The following is a 15,780-nucleotide window of genomic DNA, read 5'->3' on the forward strand; positions in this document are numbered from 1 at the left end:
ACACAAATATAATTAAAAAATATAAATTTAAAAATTAAATTTAAAAAAAAATGTAAAACTAAAAATATACTCAATCCACCTTTCAAATGATGGGTCAAAATCTAGTACTGTCTTAAAACGGTTACAAAAAATATCTAAAATAAATTAAAAAATCTAAAAAGTTTCTTTTAAAATTAATTACTCGCCAACTGTTTTAATAAAATCGAAATTAAAGTCAAATGAAACTCTCGGTAATCTAATTAGAATTTCAAATTACTGTATAATTTTGTACACTTCCTAGTCACACATAAACTTTTGTTTTTTTTGATAAAATAATCACTTAACTTCATGCAAGGAAAGGCTCCACTAATCAAATCCTCTCATATTTAAGAACCAGAATCTCTTTGATTATCCCTTATAAAGACTACTCAAAATCATAATCTCACATGGATGGGAAGAAGTTGAAACTAAGGATTAGAAGAAAGATGAGAAGGTAACATATATTCTTCCTTGATTGTGATTACTTGTGTTGATATGAGTTTTGTGTGTTCATTGATGATGTGTGTGTTAATAGTTGCTTCGTGAGCAATGTTTTTCTTATTACACTGTAAAGCACTTTTTAAATAGTTGTCGGGTCAGAGCAATATCACGAGGGAAGACCATTACAAGACTCCAAACTTTGCCCAATCACATCGCTTGCTTTTAACTTCCACCCTTTATCTTTCTTTGTGATTCATCATCCATCTTTCAGAATCTACCCAAAAAAAAAAGACAAAACTTTTTGTCTGAAAAACACAGAACCGGATTCGTCTTTTTCAATTCCTAAAGGTTTATTCTTTGTCATCATCATCTTTACCTCTTTCTGCTCTTCAACTTCTGGGTTTCGTGTGCTTGCCTTTCTCATCAAATATTAAGATCTAAAGTTACATATCATTGTAATGATCGTCAACAAACTAGTAAAAAGTTGGATACTTTAACGGTTTTGGGTTTAGAACTTACCGAAAGACTCAATCTTTATAACAGTTTCCATCTCTGCTTTGAGTTTGTTTATTTTGATCGTGTTTCAGAATCATGCCTGAGAAGAACATAGTAGAGGAAGCCATCGGCGACTTGGTGGATAACTTCACGGACGCAGTTCAGAAGAACAAACACGATACCGTCGCTTCTCGTTTCAACCGTTTGTTTGGTCGGGAGAAGCCAATTCACCACGTCTTAGGCGGTGGCAGATGTAAGAAATTCAAATTATAAGTGATTGGTTTGTGTGTGTTGTTGTTGTTGTTTGTTTCTAATTGAGTTGATTATTCATTCAGCTGCTGATGTGTTGTTGTGGAGGAACAAGAAGATCTCCGCGAGTTTTCTGATGGGAGCTACTGCAATTTGGGTGCTTTTCGAGTGGATCAACTTGCACTTCCTGTCTCTCGTTTGTTACGGTCTATTGCTTGGTATGATCGCCCAATTCGTTTGGTGCAATGCCTCAGGGTTCCTTAACCGGTAAGTTCTTAAACCAGTTATTGTATCATTGAGGGTTCCTTTGTGATTACAATCTAATAAGCAAAAGTCTTTAAAAAAAACAGATCACAGTCTAGAGTGCCTCGCCTTGTTCTCCCAAAAGACTTCTTTGCTGATGTGGGTGTGACCATTGGCACAGAGGTTAACCGCGGTTTGTTGTTTCTTCAGGACTTGTCTTGTAGAGGGAACTTGAAACAGTTCCTCATGGTGAGTAGACAGACATTTTCACATTTCATTGTTATATAACAAAGAAGAGAATCATTCGAAAAATGTTCAAAAAATCGCTAGACTCTTTTTATCGGATTATTGATTAGGCGGGCGTCTAGACGGATTTCGATTTTTAGAACATTAACTGCAGTGATGTGATTGAATAGTGTATTAGTCCTTAGATAATGTTGATAGAGTTTAATTAATCTTCACTAATATCATTTTCAGGCTGTGTTTGGACTATGGATAACCGCAATAATAGGGAGCTGTTGCAACTTCCTAACTGTTCTGTACATTGGTGAGTAGTTTAGTTCTTTACTAGTGACTCTTTTAAAAAGATTGAGTTTTATAAAGGGATGATGCTTTTTTTTTGTGTGAAGGGTTTGTGGGAGCTCACACAATGCCTGTAGTGTATGAGAGATATGAAGACGAAGTGGATGGTTTTGTGGATTCTCTGTTGATGAAGTTTCATAGTCACTACAAGAAGATTGATTCTGGTTTTCTCAGTCGAATCCCTAGTGGAAAGTTTGGGATGAAGAAGCATGACTAGATCAACTATTATCTCTCTGTCTTGATGTTTTGTGTATATGACTAAATCAACTTCTTGTCTTTCTTTCATAGTCATGTTAATGTTTTTATCATTCAGACAATGAAAAAAAAACTGACCATCAAACAAGAAGATGAGATAACATGTTTATGTATGGGAATATGGGATGGGATCCACCATAGTAACAAATTGTACACGTGGCAGCTTTCTGAAGCTCCAAAGCTTGAATGTTTTAATAATAAAATAAGTAAAATGAAAAAAAGGAAATGGAGAAAAAAGTAGTAAAGAATCTCGATTGATATCCACGACGATCAAAGTGAGGTTAGGTTCCTCTTCTTCTCCTTTTTTCTCTCTCCTCTTTTCTCTCTCTCTCCCCCTCAACGATTGATCTTGGATTGGAGGTAATGATATATTGTTAAAGCTTGTGACTTTTTTTCATAAAGTTGAATTTGTTTTTTTTTATTGGTTCATGTAATTTGATTTGATCCGGTTGTATTTGAAGACAGGATCGGTTGAAAGTATTGGGATTGGTTAGGGGAAAACAGAGGATTTGAGTTTTCTTTTAGTTTCACTTTGTACTTTTGTTTTTGATCGATAAAAAGTTTTGATTTTTGATGTTATTTCTAGGGAAATCAGCTTGAGCGGTTGCAGTTTATGTCTTTGTTATTACATAGACTCTGTCTGTTTGGCAATAGAACTGTTAGATGTTTTTTTCTGGGTTTAAGAAGGTTTTTGTCTAAGTTAGATTGTATAGAAAAGCTGCCTTTGGCCATGTGTAAATAGAACCTTATCTCTAATCATTGAGATTAGTTCAAGATATATATTCTCTACTAATTGTTCTAGTTTTGGCGGCGTTCTGCCGTTTTAACTTATTTTCCTATGTACAATCTCTAAGTACAATGTCTAATACTGCTTCTATCCAACAGGAACAAGCTTTGTTTTGCAAAAAGAAAATTCCAGAGATGTCAAGTGGAACAGTGAGAAGGGTCTCGCGTCAAGACATACAACTGGTAATTGTTTGCATAATGAACCACAATCTCAACTTTTGGAGTTGCATTACTTTCCTTCTCTTGATACATATTGAGGTTCATGTTGTCCTAGAGAATGTCATATAGATTGCATTTCCAGAAGGTTTATGTTTTTTTCCATAGCAATTTTAGTTCTTGTTTCTGCCAGCTCTTGAGAAAATGCCTTTTTTTCTTCTTTGCTGCCCTCTTCAATAATTTGGAAAGAAATTTTTTATGAGATTGTAGAATTCATTATAATGTATTGAAGGAATATGTTTAACTAGAAATATTTAACACCATCTAACATCAAAAGCATCATACTTGATGATGAATGCCGTTGTGAATCTATGGAAAAAATTAAAAATTGAATCTTATTTCTCCTCCTCTTCTAACTGTTCTGTCCAAACTTGAGCAATAAACTTTTTTATGTTATCATATACCATTTCAGGTTCAAAACCTTATAGAACGATGTCTTCAACTTTACATGAACCAGAAAGAAGTTGTGGAAACTTTACTGGAGCAGGCTAAAATCGAGCCTGGGTTCACAGAGCTAGGTAACCACAGCTGTTATCATCTTGTTTCAAATCATATTTGCATCTGATTGTTTCATCCTTGCTCATTAATGGTACTAAATCATGAGATAAATGTAATTTAATGCTCATTAGTAATAAGGATGAGGATGATTTCAGTTATACCATGTTTTCCCTCTCTGGTTTTACAGTGTGGCAGAAGCTTGAAGAAGAGAACCGTGAATTTTTCAACGCGTACTATCTGAGGCTCATGGTGAAACACCAGATCATGGAATTCAACAAGCTACTCGAGCAGCAGGTTCGCCATATGCAGCAGATGCATCCAAGTGCACTTACCTCCGTCCAGAATACAAATGGTTCTCACATCCAATCAAGTAAGTTTTTGGATATTCATTCATGTGTATTTTTTTTAGATAGCTAATCTAATGCAACTGACGTCGATTCTCTGTTAACAGTGAATCAGAAACAGTTGGGATATGTCTCTGAACACACTGATCATCAATCATTGAAGCCTAATGCACATCATCCCATGCCCTCGAGTTTGTCTAACGCATACCTCAACGGCTCTTCAACGCTTAACACAAACGTGTCCCCTTCTGTGAACGTATCAACCCACGCTAGGAGAGCTGACGCTTCTCCGAATATGATCTCATCACAACAGACCACAAACATGCCGCCTATGATGCAAGGCATGAATGGAGGAGGAGGAGGGATGATCAAGTCCGAGACTGCCTATCCTGCTTCGTTCATGTATGGTGGTGAACGGAACAATGCCTTGGAAGGACACTCCACAGTTAGAGAAACCTCGATTCCATCTTTCAGTAACGAGTCCAACAACAACCAGCCCATTGGTGATACGCTACTTGATGCGGAAGCTTCTACTTTTGGGTTCTTAGGATCAATTCCTAGGAACTTCAGCCTTTCTGATTTGACTGCTGATTTTTCGCAGAGCTCAGGTCCATCTCTATCTAATATACTCCTTTTGTCTCTAATTATATGCATATATAGAACCAAGTAGTTATTTATTATGCTTCATTGTTTGTAACCATAAGCTTTTTGTGTTGATTGCAGAGATTCTGGAGAGCTATGATAAATCACCATTCCTTGCGCCAGATGCTGAAAACTTCCTGGAGTCCTGTGACAGGGGAGAGTATCAAGGTGAGAACTTTGAGACACTGTTAAAAAAAGAATGAAGATTAAAGCATCTATTTTATATTTTTTTTCTTTTTCTCTAATGATGTGTTTATTGCAGGAGACAACAAGAGATTGGACACCATATCTGAAGGTTTCAGTTACGATAACCTCGGGAGCGAGTAGTTAGGTAACAGGTAAGAACAATCATTTACCTCTAATATATCAGATTGTGTTTTTGAATGTACAGAGATCTGACATCATCATCCTTTGTTCTGTGAAAAGCTATGCAGGTTTTGCTTTCATCACTTATAACATAGGAAACGTTTGTGTACAAAAAGATATTCAGGCTTTGATATTTTGTTTTTGGCTTGCAAGGACTATCAGGTGGGGGTGTATAAAAAGGGATTTATTTTCATTTCACATTATTTCTTTAGCTTTGAAGTTTGGTAGTAGTAATAAGTGTTGAGAAGATCGTATGTAATTCTCAGTGTGTGTTTTTCTTGTGTGTGTTTTAGTTTTGTTACTTGTTACTTGTTACTTGTTACTTGTTACAATTGTTTAATAGTACTTGAAATTTGGTGGAAGCTAAATGTATTAGTTTTTTGAAGTTCACCTATAGATTGTGCTCATGTCATTATCGCATTAAAGATAGTGTGTCGCGGAATGTCGACTAATACCAACACTACAATGGTTGGTGTGCGTTTTAAGTTATAAAATGAAGGTTAGTGGTAATGAGGTATGGACTCATCACATTCAACAGACGAGAGATAATGCTTCAAGTTAAGGTTGTGGTAAGCTAGTGACAAACGCAAACCAAAAGTCAGTAACCGAAAGCCCTTTATAGATAATATCATAATACTCTTTCCAATTTTTAACGGACTAAAAATAATAAATTTTCTATAAATATTAAAATGATAAATTAATTATTTATAATTATTTATTATTTACTAAATTACTTTTTAAAAAAATTATATACACAAGATTGATATATCGTTAAACTAAAATTTTAAATATGAATGGTTAAACTTAGTGGAAAACAAATAAAATTAACAAAAATTAATAAATTAAAATTTATATTTAGTTTTTATAATATGTGTAAAAATTTTAAAACATATCTTTTAGATCGAGTAATAAAATGCATAAAAGGTTAAAAATCTGTATTTACGAAATAAAATTTAATTTTAGCCATAACGGGCGGACCCCACCAGATGACTCAAACCACAAACACACAGAGACACAAACTCTCTCATCTCTCTCTCTGTGTAGGAAGATAATAGTCTCAATCTCCAATCTCCAATCTCCAATCTCCATGAAGCTTACTGCTTCTGAGTAAGTAAATCTCTTTTCATCTTTTACAACAACTAGGGGATCTCAAAATCTTATCTTTTCTCTTTGTTTCATGTAGGTGATCTTCAATTATCTGAAAGTTAAGATTTTTTCTCTGTTTCGATGGATACTCTCTTGAGAACACCCAACAAGCTCGAGTTTTTCATCCCTCAGTTTCATGGGTTCGAGAGATTAAGTCCAAATCCTTCAAGGGTCAAGCTTGGTGTTAAAAAAGAGCAATCAGAATCGGTAGTAGTATCACTAGTGCTAGTAGTGCTCTTTTGGATCTTGTTCCTGAAACCAAGAAGGAGAATCTCGACTTCGACCTTCCTTTATACGACACTTCCCTGAACAAAACTGTTGATCTAGCTATCGTCGGCGGCGGCCCTGCTGGTTTAGCCGTGGCTCAACAAGTCTCAGAAGCTGGACTCTCTGTATGCTCCATCGACCCTTCCCCCAAACTCATTTGGCCTAACAACTATGGAGTTTGGGTTGACGAGTTCGAAGCCATGGACTTGCTAGACTGCCTAGACACCACCTGGTCCGGCGCCGTCGTCTACATCAACGACGGCGCCGAGAAGGACCTATCCCGGCCTTACGGGAGAGTCAACCGTAAACAGCTCAAATCCAAGATGCTTCAGAAGTGCATCACCAACGGTGTTAGGTTCCATCAGGCTAAGGTGACCAACGTGGTTCACGAGGAGGTTAACTCCACTGTGGTTTGCAGTGACGGTGTGAAGATTCAGGCTTCTGTTGTTCTGGACGCTACTGGTTTTTCAAGATGCTTGGTGCAGTACGACAAGCCGTATAACCCTGGGTATCAAGTAGCTTATGGTATCGTTGCTGAGGTCGATGGCCACCCGTTTGATGTGGATAAGATGGTGTTTATGGACTGGAGAGATAAGCATCTTGACGCGTACCCTGAGGTTAAAGAACGGAACAGCAAGATCCCTACGTTCTTGTACGCGATGCCGTTTTCTTCAAACAGAATCTTTCTTGAGGAGACGTCTCTTGTGGCTAGGCCGGGTTTGAAGATGGAAGATATCCAAGAGAGGATGGTTGCGAGGCTGAAACATTTGGGGATCAATGTGAAGCGTATTGAGGAAGACGAGCGTTGTGTGATCCCTATGGGAGGTCCTTTACCTGTCTTGCCTCAAAGAGTTGTTGGCATTGGCGGTACGGCGGGGATGGTTCATCCTTCGACTGGTTACATGGTGGCTAGGACTCTTGCAGCTGCTCCATAGTTGCAAACGCTATAGTGAGGTACCTTGGTTCTACTAAAGGAGATGAGCTCTCGGCTGAGGTGTGGAGAGACTTGTGGCCTATTGAAAGGCGGAGACAGAGGGAGTTCTTCTGTTTTGGGATGGATATATTGCTGAAGCTTGATTTGGATGCTACTAGGAGGTTCTTTGATGCGTTCTTTGACCTGGAACCGCGTTACTGGCATGGCTTCTTGTCGTCGAGGCTGTTTCTCCCGGACTTGGTGTTCTTCGGGTTGTCGCTCTTCTCGCATGCTTCTAATACCTCGAGGTTGGAGATCATGACTAAAGGAACTGTTCCTCTTGCTAAGATGATCAACAATTTGGTAAAAGATAGAGACTAAGGACTGCAACTGCATCCTCTTGGATAATTGTGTGTATAATCATCATAACATGATTTCTTGTGAGGATATAAGAATCTTTTAGTAGTTTATTATTCTTCTTCATCAAAGTTAAAATACTTTTAAAGTGTTGTTGCATTGTGTTTCACAAACTCTTTTGAAAACCGAAACAAGAGGTACAAAAAGCAAATCTTTCAAACTCCTTTCGCTGGTTTGAAAAGCTTATATTTCATCTTCCTCGAAGGGGTCCCTTTCTGGATAATCACCAACCTGCAAGCCAATACAAAGTTCATGAGTAGCAGAATATGTGGCTTACAATTTTAATCTACGCAGCCAACTAACTACTTAACCGTGATGAGAATCTAGTCCAGCATATCTTTCTAACAAATAGCAATATCATAGAAACCATCATGTCTAAGAAACACTAAACCAGTTCAATTCTATCAAGTGTAATAGACTAATAGGTCATGTCACTCTGATGCTAAGACCTTGTAGAAAAAGATAATTACCTTTACTTTGTCAGGCCGGACCACACCACCATGAAGCTGAGGGCATTCAAATAACCTTGTTCCTTTCACCCTGCAGCCAATATGAAGCATGACAACCGAGTTTAGGCATATTGTACGTTTGCTAACAAAATCATGATGTTGAGCACAAGCTTATGCAAGACTAAGAACCTCAAAGAGGTTTTTACTACCACAGAAACATGAGCTGCAAGTAGAGTCAAAGTTCCAGAACAAGAAAAGACTTCTACTTTAAATTGAAAAGGAGTTTCAAATTCACATACATGCCATCGTGTTTGCCAAGGGGTTCATCATACTGGATTCCAACCCAATAGCCAGGACCCAACGACTCTGCTCGTCCAACGTACTTGACCACTCCTCTTTTCTCCCCTGGCTCAACTTGGCATCTATTTCCCACCTTCATATTTTGATTAGAAGCACGTAATACACAGAGAGATCAGGTCTCACAAAATATCAAACCAGCAGCTCATTATTATCCCTGCCTCTTCAGTTTAAAGTAAGAAAGAGAGATCTGACTCACCTTGATATTTCCACAGAGATCTTCCATGAAGTCCTCCTCCTTCGTCTGTTGAAAGGAGGAATCATATAAGAACCTTTTGTCTTCTTAAATTTCTTAATCTAACCCCCCCCCCCAATAGTTTATAGCTTCTTTTCATACCTTAACCTCGGAAGCAGCAGGATTCTGAGCCACTCTTTTTTCTTTGAATTTCCTATAACTGTCTGGAACACAATAAATTTCATCAGAGGAATATTCACTTGATGAACAAAGTCACAAACTTACCAGTTCGTTTAGCATAGTCCTCTTCTGAGATAGTATACTTCTCAACCAATGAAGTATCTTCAAGCCAGCCTCCAGTTGTGACCGAGGAAGGGTCAAGATCAACTATGTGTAACCGAAACCTTTTCAAAAGCAGCATAAAAAGAACAATAAGTCATCACATTTCATTACAGTGAACAGAGAGGCTTTAAGTTACCCATCAAAAGGGGAGTAGAAACCGAGTGGTCTCGTATCATCACTAAGGACTGCAACCTTGGAGCCACTTTCATCATAAAGCTCTAAAGCCATAGCATTTACAGATGTCCCACATTTTTTCCATAGCTTTTCCTTCACAGCTTCCACATTCATCTTCAGACAACATTAAAAAAAACTTGACTTTAGAGACATCAAGCAACACGTGTAAGAAACAGTGTGTCTGAAAAAGATACTCACTTGCGGAGAGAAACGAACATCGGCAGCGAAGCTCTTGAGGTTGGAGTGAGTTACGTGGAGAAGTACAGAGTCATCTCCTTCCATCTGTAACCGCGAAGTCGCCATCTTTCTTTTTCCTCCTCCTGAGAGATTTGCCGAGAAGAAAAGGAAGATCAAACGATGGCGTTTTTAACCGCCGTCGTGTAAAAAAAGGTTTTAGATCGTCAAGGGTACTTTCGGTTTTTCAAAATCCGTCTAGATTCATTTTGATTTCGCCACGTGTTAAGATCCACGTAAAATCCCCCGCAGGCTAATATAACCACTTGATCTTGAGCCAAAGATCTTGCCACGTGTACATCAATTAGATCATAGCCTAACATTCATTAAGATTACGCCACGTGTTCATTCCACGTAAAATATCATGTACTCTCCCGCAGGTAGTATAAGCCTTTTGATCCTTAACCAAAACACACTCGAGTTAGAAAAGATCCGTGAGACGACGGAGGAGAGAGTTTCCGGCGATGGCAGAAGACTTTTCGGTGGTAGTCTTAGCTTCCGATCTAGGCGTCGACGCTCGACCGTTCTTAACGAGAACCGATGAAGTCGACGAGCAAGAGAACTGGCACGACTGTCCTCAATACCTCGGCGACGAAGACTTCGCCGATCTCGATCTCCTCCACTTCTTCACCCTCCAAGGCTCCGATAAGTCCGGTAACCGAATCTTCCGCGTCGTCGGAAAGTTTTTTCCCGGTAAAAAAAGATGCTAACTTTGATTATTTTAGCCTGGTCTAGTAGATAACCGTGTTTAGTATTGGTTTAGTGTGGTTTAGTAAACCGGGAACAATCACAGACAGTTTACAAAAACGAACTCTGTTACTCTGTTATTGAATTAATCAATGAGAAAAGTTAGTTACAAGTTTGTTAGATCATCCCTCACTAACATTCTGTTTCATTACATAACTCATTTTTTAAAGGTCTTTAAGTGATTTTTTTTTTTTGTCAGCTCGTGTGGTGAGTGCAGAGAGGCTGAAGAAGTATATATTCCAGAAGATTAGCAACGAGTGTCCAGAGGGACCTTTCTGCTTGGTTTACATGCATAGCACGGTTCAAAAGGATGAGAACTCGCCGGGGATTACCATCTTAAGATGGATCTACGAGGATCTTCCTTCGGAGATCAAAGAGAGACTCCAAGTTGTTTACTTTGTACACCCTGGTCTTCGTTCAAGGCTTGTCATTGCTACTCTCGGTCGCCTTCTTCTAACTGGAGGGTAAAGCTTTCATCATCTTAACACCACTTATAAGACTTTGATGTTTCCTTTGAACTTTCATCGAACGTTGTAGGTTGTATTGGAAGATCAAGTATGTGAGCAGGTTGCAGTATCTTTGGGAGGAGATAAAGAAAGGGGAGGTTGAAGTTCCTGACTTTGTGAACAACCATGATAATGTGCTTGAGCATAGACCGTTGACGGACTATGGAATCGAACCGGATCCTTTTCACTTAACCGAGGTTCAGTCTTCTTCGTTCTCACTCAACCACTACGAGAACAGATGGGTCTCGTAGTAATACTTTTTCTCTTTTGTAATACCAGAACCTATATGTTTTATGTTTCTTGTATAGAGTAGATCAGTGTAGTAAAAAGCTTTTCTCAGTGTCGATGTGGTTTTGATTGAGTACCAAAATCAGATATCACATATGTAACTAAACACTGTGATTGATAAGTTCAGAAGTAAACTCTAGTATGAATTATGAAGATAGAAAGTACATGTACAGAGATATTCTAGAATCAATATACAACAAAACCTGCTTGGTAAGTTTCACTTCACCCTCTTTCATTGCTATAAACCCAAGAGAGTACCAAACCTATTTGGAGCTATGAGGCTGGTCTGTTCAGATGATTGCCCAGAATCTCTTTCTGCAAAACAGAACAGTTTCTATCTTCTTGAATTTGTTTTCCAGCTGATGAGTTTCCACTTCCCAGAGGTACTTAGGAGCCAAGTCTCGGATTCTTGAGATTACCTGTTCCTCGTCCCTTATAATGATGAATCCCTGCCAGCCCCAAAACCAACGCTTCACTCAGGTCACGTATATTACAAAGACTATATGAGAGGAGACCAAAAGGATTTTAATTCAAAAGTAGTGGCACCATCAGTGCCAAGAGTACCTGAGGGCGAATCATCCGTCCATCTCAAGCATGATATCCTCTACCAAGCAACCATCTCCACGGCTTTGGTAGTGAGAGATTACATGATTGGCATGCAGCAAATCATACGTCCGCGGATATGTTGAGAACGGCTCACACCTAAGACATTTTTTGGTATGTTGATGCTTGGCATGGACCGAAAACAAAACAAACAAGAGGGTTTCTGAACATGCTTACCAATCATGGAAAGCACCAGTTAAACCCCTCTCAAAACACCGGACAAAGTTTCATTCATGGTAGCAGGTACTATGTTCATCACCCAAACAGGATACGAGTCCATGGCTGAAGCAAATCCACCAATGAATGCATTCATATCCATCACATTCCGCACTTCAGTCTCATTAATACTCATAAACCGCCAATACTGTTTAACTTGTTCTCTCCAGAAGACAGTATCTGATGTATATTCATCTTCACTAATACCTGATGAAAATTTTGCTTAGTTAAGTGGTTAGAGAATCTAAGACAGAACATAATGCCCACCTCTAAAATGAACTGAGAAGAAGAAATGTACCTTTGTTTCTCAGAGTTTCTGGATACTTGGAGAGACGTTCAGCTAAAGAAGAAGATCTCATCTCTGTATCTCCACTAATTTGCACACAATCTCTAAGAGGAACTTGCCAGGACGGTTTCAAAGCATCTTCCACATCACATAAGCTTATAACCTTTAGCTCTGCATTCTTCTTAAGGCACTCCACGTTTTCTTCTTTAATCCATATTGCAGTTTGTACCTTCCGGAAACAAGCTTCCAGCACATTGAGTTAGCTAGACTAACCAACTTATCCCAAATCATAGGATACTCTTTATCATTCCTATAAGCTGGTGGCGACGTATACACAAAGTAGCCATTAGGTCTAAGAAGCCTATGAACTTCTTTAAGTAAGATGCCACCTGCAGAATCAAGTTTAAAAACATTACTATGACCGAACCAAACCAACACAAGACAAATCCATCACTCCAAACATTACCGTTTGCATGCCAATCAACACGACATCTCGAACAATGAACCATCTCAAAAGAAGATGAAGGATATGGCAGTTGTTTGGTGGCAACAGCAGAGATCATTGCACTGACGCCTCTCTCCAATGCAAACTGAATCTGATTCTCATTAGCATCATTAGGAGCAAAGGACATTGTCTGTATACCTAGAGGAAGTAGATAAGCCGCAAAGCTTGCAACTCCACATCCAACATCAAGTACTTGTACCACCCCGGCTGAACGCAAGTCACCTGTTTCATTAGTCACCATACCTCCCAACCTAATGTCACACATAAAAAAAAAAGCAGTACAATGCAATTAAACATGAAGACTAAGAACATATTAGTGAAGGTTTTTTTACATAGATATAGGCCTCCAAAATGATTGAAAAATTATTTAAATTATTTAAAAAATGTCTGCCTCTAAAATTATGGAAAAAATTATTAATATTATTTAAAAAATGTCTATACTATAGCCCCTAAAATAAAGCATAAGCATATAAGTGAAACCTTTGTATGTATTCTGAAGCACCATGTTTGAAATGAGTACCACCACCAGGGAACCACCAGAACTCTCCATGCTCCTGCACCCAGCTTTGTCCACCGTTAACTTGAGCGAGATGCGTATGATTCACATTGCTTCTCCACACGTAGTCTCTACTGGTTGGCCATCTCAAAGGTATCTTGTAATCTTTTGGTGGAGGCACCAAGCAGAAGAGACGCTGCTCGAGCGGCGGGCAGTGTCTCTCGAGCTCTTCTCTTCTAGAGACGTTCAAGCTCAGCTGGTGCACGTAACTGACGTTGTGACAAGGGAGGTACTCGTTGAACTTTGAGGGACACACATTCATCCCAGTTTCGGGTATGACTAGTGGTGAGACTCGGTGAGTGAGGTTGATTTTGTTTGGGAATTTGAAGAGAGCTGCAAAATCAAGATCGAGTGTTTTTTAAGTTCTTGAAACGTAAACAAGATATAAATCAAGAAGATTCCACAAGAATCCAACCGCATGCAGAGAAGATTTGAACAGAGAGAAGACGGACCAGATTGAGAGACGTAGATGGGTTCGTTGTTGCCGAAGAGAGAGCCAGCGTAAAATGATCCAACCGTAAGAAAGAGAGCTACTAGTATCGTCTTTCCCGATCTCGCTGCACGGAACACGTTGTAACCTCTCATTGTATATCTCTGGCTGTTTCTTTCTTTCTGCTTCTGCTTCTTACTAATCTTGTTCTTCGTCTTCCTCGAGATTCGCTTATACTTACTTTCGAAATCAACATTTAAGTAAGCAGAGCTTAGACTCTTGAGAGTTGTCACGTTCTCGCTTATTAAACCGTAAACGTGTCACATACGTTCTGGCTTAGTAAATTGTAAACGTGTCAAATTCAAAGCTTTTTTCTTTATTTTGTAACTGGTTTGCAACACATCACAATGTTATAGACACAAAGACTTTCAATTAATTTCTATTTTTGTATTAGGATGATTCGGAGATTTAGTAATCTGTAAATTATTTTTATCATTCATTCACTATTCGGATAATCACAGAATATTTTGTTGACCAAGTCAGTAAGAAATATAGTACACTTTTTTTTTTAACGCTGATTATTATGATCTTACAATTATGATATAGGAAATATTACATAGACGATTCGACAACCGACAATACTACCTGTCTTATGAAGACCTACGCCTAACTGCATCACCTGAGCCGTCCTATGAAGATCCACGCCGACCAGATGTACTTGCACCATGTTGAAGATTCCCTTGCAAGCTTTTTCCTCTGTATCTGCATAATTGTTTAATAAACCGCTCTCTCGGGACTTGAAACTGGATTTCTGTAATCTGCAATAAATTTGCGTAGTCTGGGATTTGAACCCCAGACTTGGTGTAGAAGCCTTTAAACCTTAACCAATAGGCTACGGTGCTTCCACAATATAGTACACTTTAAAACTTTCTTTTTACCAATTTTATATTGGAATTTGGAAATGTATTTCATTGTCATTAATGAGACGAACCCACTAATCTTTTTTTTTTTTTTGAACACAAGACGAACCCACTAATCACGTTAAATAACTACGTGCTACACCTATATGATGTCCGTAATCATCTCCAATCAAACAAAAATATAGTACGACGTTAATGGAATTAGATGGTGAAAACACCTTTTTCATACCAAAAAAAAAATTTAGATGGTGAAAATTTGAACATTTTTCGCCATCCTTTTTAGGCCTGGGCATTCGGGGTCTCAAACGGGTTTCGGTTTTATCTAATCGGGTTTCAGTTTTTCGAGTTTATCAAAATCAGCCTCATTCGGATTATATGAAAGTTCGGTTCGGGACCGGTTCGGGTTCTATCGGGTTCGGGTCGGGGTTAGTTAATCTTCAAAGAACCGGTACAATCCAATATACTTTCGGGTTTGGGTCCCAATCGCTTTTTCGGTTTAAAAGTACCTGATTTTTACTTATTTTATAACCAAAACATGAGTAAAATTGGTTCTTCAGTTTTAAAATACCTGATTTGTACATATTTTGTAACCAAAACTTAAGTAAAATCGATTCAAAAATAAGAAACATTAACCGTGATCATTCAAAATCAAACGAAAAGTAAACATATTTACTGATAAAAAGAAACCAAATAAATAAAAACATAAAATGAAAACCACGTTCTCATGAAATGAGAAACATTGTTTAACGAAAACAAAATCTAAATACTTTAAGATTCAACGGCCATCTTCAACAATCAACTTTCGTGTAATAGAACCACCAACCTTCATGTAATAGAACCACCAACCTTCATGTAATAGATAAGTATTTTAGATGTTCAATATTTCATAGTGTATTTTGGATACATATTAGGAATTGAGATCATGATTGGTACAAGATATTTTCGAGGTTTTGAATGTTTTGGGTTTTATCGGATATCCATTTAGATTCGGGTTCGCTTCGGATTATACCCATAACCCAAAATACCACAAAACAAGATCCATTCGGTATTTACGTCGGGTTCGGATCGGTTCGGATTCATTTTTATCGGATCGGATTCGGTTCGGGTTTTCGGG

The 15,780-nt window shown here is 38.3% G+C and overlaps 4 protein-coding genes and 2 pseudogenes across 10 annotated transcripts; 4 read left to right on the forward strand and 2 right to left on the reverse strand.

Moving 5' to 3' along the window:
- Positions 1–410: 410 nt before the first annotated feature.
- LOC106377175 (reticulon-like protein B8) lies at positions 411–2,336 on the forward strand. 4 transcript variants are annotated; one of them, XM_022713741.2, is made up of 6 exons: positions 411–472; positions 1,047–1,207; positions 1,290–1,470; positions 1,554–1,695; positions 1,924–1,993; positions 2,076–2,336. In XM_022713741.2, the coding sequence occupies exons 1-6, from the start codon at positions 426–428 to the stop codon at positions 2,243–2,245; spliced, it is 771 nt and encodes a 256-aa protein (XP_022569462.2). In that variant the 5' UTR covers positions 411–425; the 3' UTR covers positions 2,246–2,336. The 4 variants fall into 4 exon arrangements, with proteins under 4 accessions (XP_022569462.2, XP_013672806.2, XP_013672808.2 ...); XM_013817352.3 differs by lacking the exon at positions 411–472 and adding an exon at positions 675–807; XM_013817354.3 differs by lacking the exon at positions 411–472 and adding an exon at positions 783–914.
- A 152-nt stretch (positions 2,337–2,488) lies between these two features.
- Positions 2,489–5,525, forward strand: LOC125609092. 3 transcript variants are annotated; one of them, XM_048780003.1, is made up of 8 exons: positions 2,489–2,643; positions 3,169–3,252; positions 3,698–3,803; positions 3,971–4,153; positions 4,235–4,735; positions 4,851–4,937; positions 5,032–5,107; positions 5,196–5,525. In XM_048780003.1, exons 2-7 carry the CDS (start codon positions 3,205–3,207, stop codon positions 5,094–5,096), a joined length of 990 nt encoding a protein of 329 aa, XP_048635960.1. In that variant the 5' UTR covers positions 2,489–2,643; positions 3,169–3,204; the 3' UTR covers positions 5,097–5,107; positions 5,196–5,525. The 3 variants fall into 3 exon arrangements, with proteins under 3 accessions (XP_048635960.1, XP_048635962.1, XP_048635961.1); XM_048780005.1 differs by having other exon boundaries at positions 5,204–5,247; XM_048780004.1 differs by having other exon boundaries at positions 2,500–2,563.
- A 793-nt stretch (positions 5,526–6,318) lies between these two features.
- Positions 6,319–7,977, forward strand: LOC125574784 (annotated as a pseudogene).
- On the reverse strand, positions 7,907–9,773 carry LOC106452666 (tubulin-folding cofactor B). Its single transcript, XM_048780007.1, has 8 exons — positions 9,574–9,773; positions 9,338–9,489; positions 9,145–9,263; positions 9,022–9,083; positions 8,884–8,928; positions 8,627–8,760; positions 8,349–8,418; positions 7,907–8,109 (listed from the first exon to the last, which is right to left on the reverse strand). Exons 1-8 carry the CDS (start codon positions 9,676–9,678, stop codon positions 8,062–8,064), a joined length of 735 nt encoding a protein of 244 aa, XP_048635964.1. The 5' UTR covers positions 9,679–9,773; the 3' UTR covers positions 7,907–8,061.
- Positions 9,774–10,012: 239 nt separating this feature from the next.
- Positions 10,013–11,294, forward strand: LOC106452664 (ganglioside-induced differentiation-associated protein 2-like). 2 transcript variants are annotated; one of them, XM_013894826.3, is made up of 3 exons: positions 10,013–10,302; positions 10,556–10,820; positions 10,894–11,294. In XM_013894826.3, exons 1-3 carry the CDS (start codon positions 10,074–10,076, stop codon positions 11,111–11,113), a joined length of 714 nt encoding a protein of 237 aa, XP_013750280.2. In that variant the 5' UTR covers positions 10,013–10,073; the 3' UTR covers positions 11,114–11,294. The 2 variants fall into 2 exon arrangements, with proteins under 2 accessions (XP_013750280.2, XP_048635965.1); XM_048780008.1 differs by having other exon boundaries at positions 10,040–10,263; positions 10,894–11,158.
- A 62-nt stretch (positions 11,295–11,356) lies between these two features.
- LOC125609093 lies at positions 11,357–13,969 on the reverse strand (annotated as a pseudogene).
- Between the last annotated feature and the right edge of the window lie 1,811 nt (positions 13,970–15,780).

Source organism: Brassica napus, chromosome A5, assembly GCF_020379485.1.
Source record: "Brassica napus cultivar Da-Ae chromosome A5, Da-Ae, whole genome shotgun sequence".
In the NCBI taxonomy this organism is placed as follows: domain Eukaryota; kingdom Viridiplantae; phylum Streptophyta; class Magnoliopsida; order Brassicales; family Brassicaceae; genus Brassica; species Brassica napus.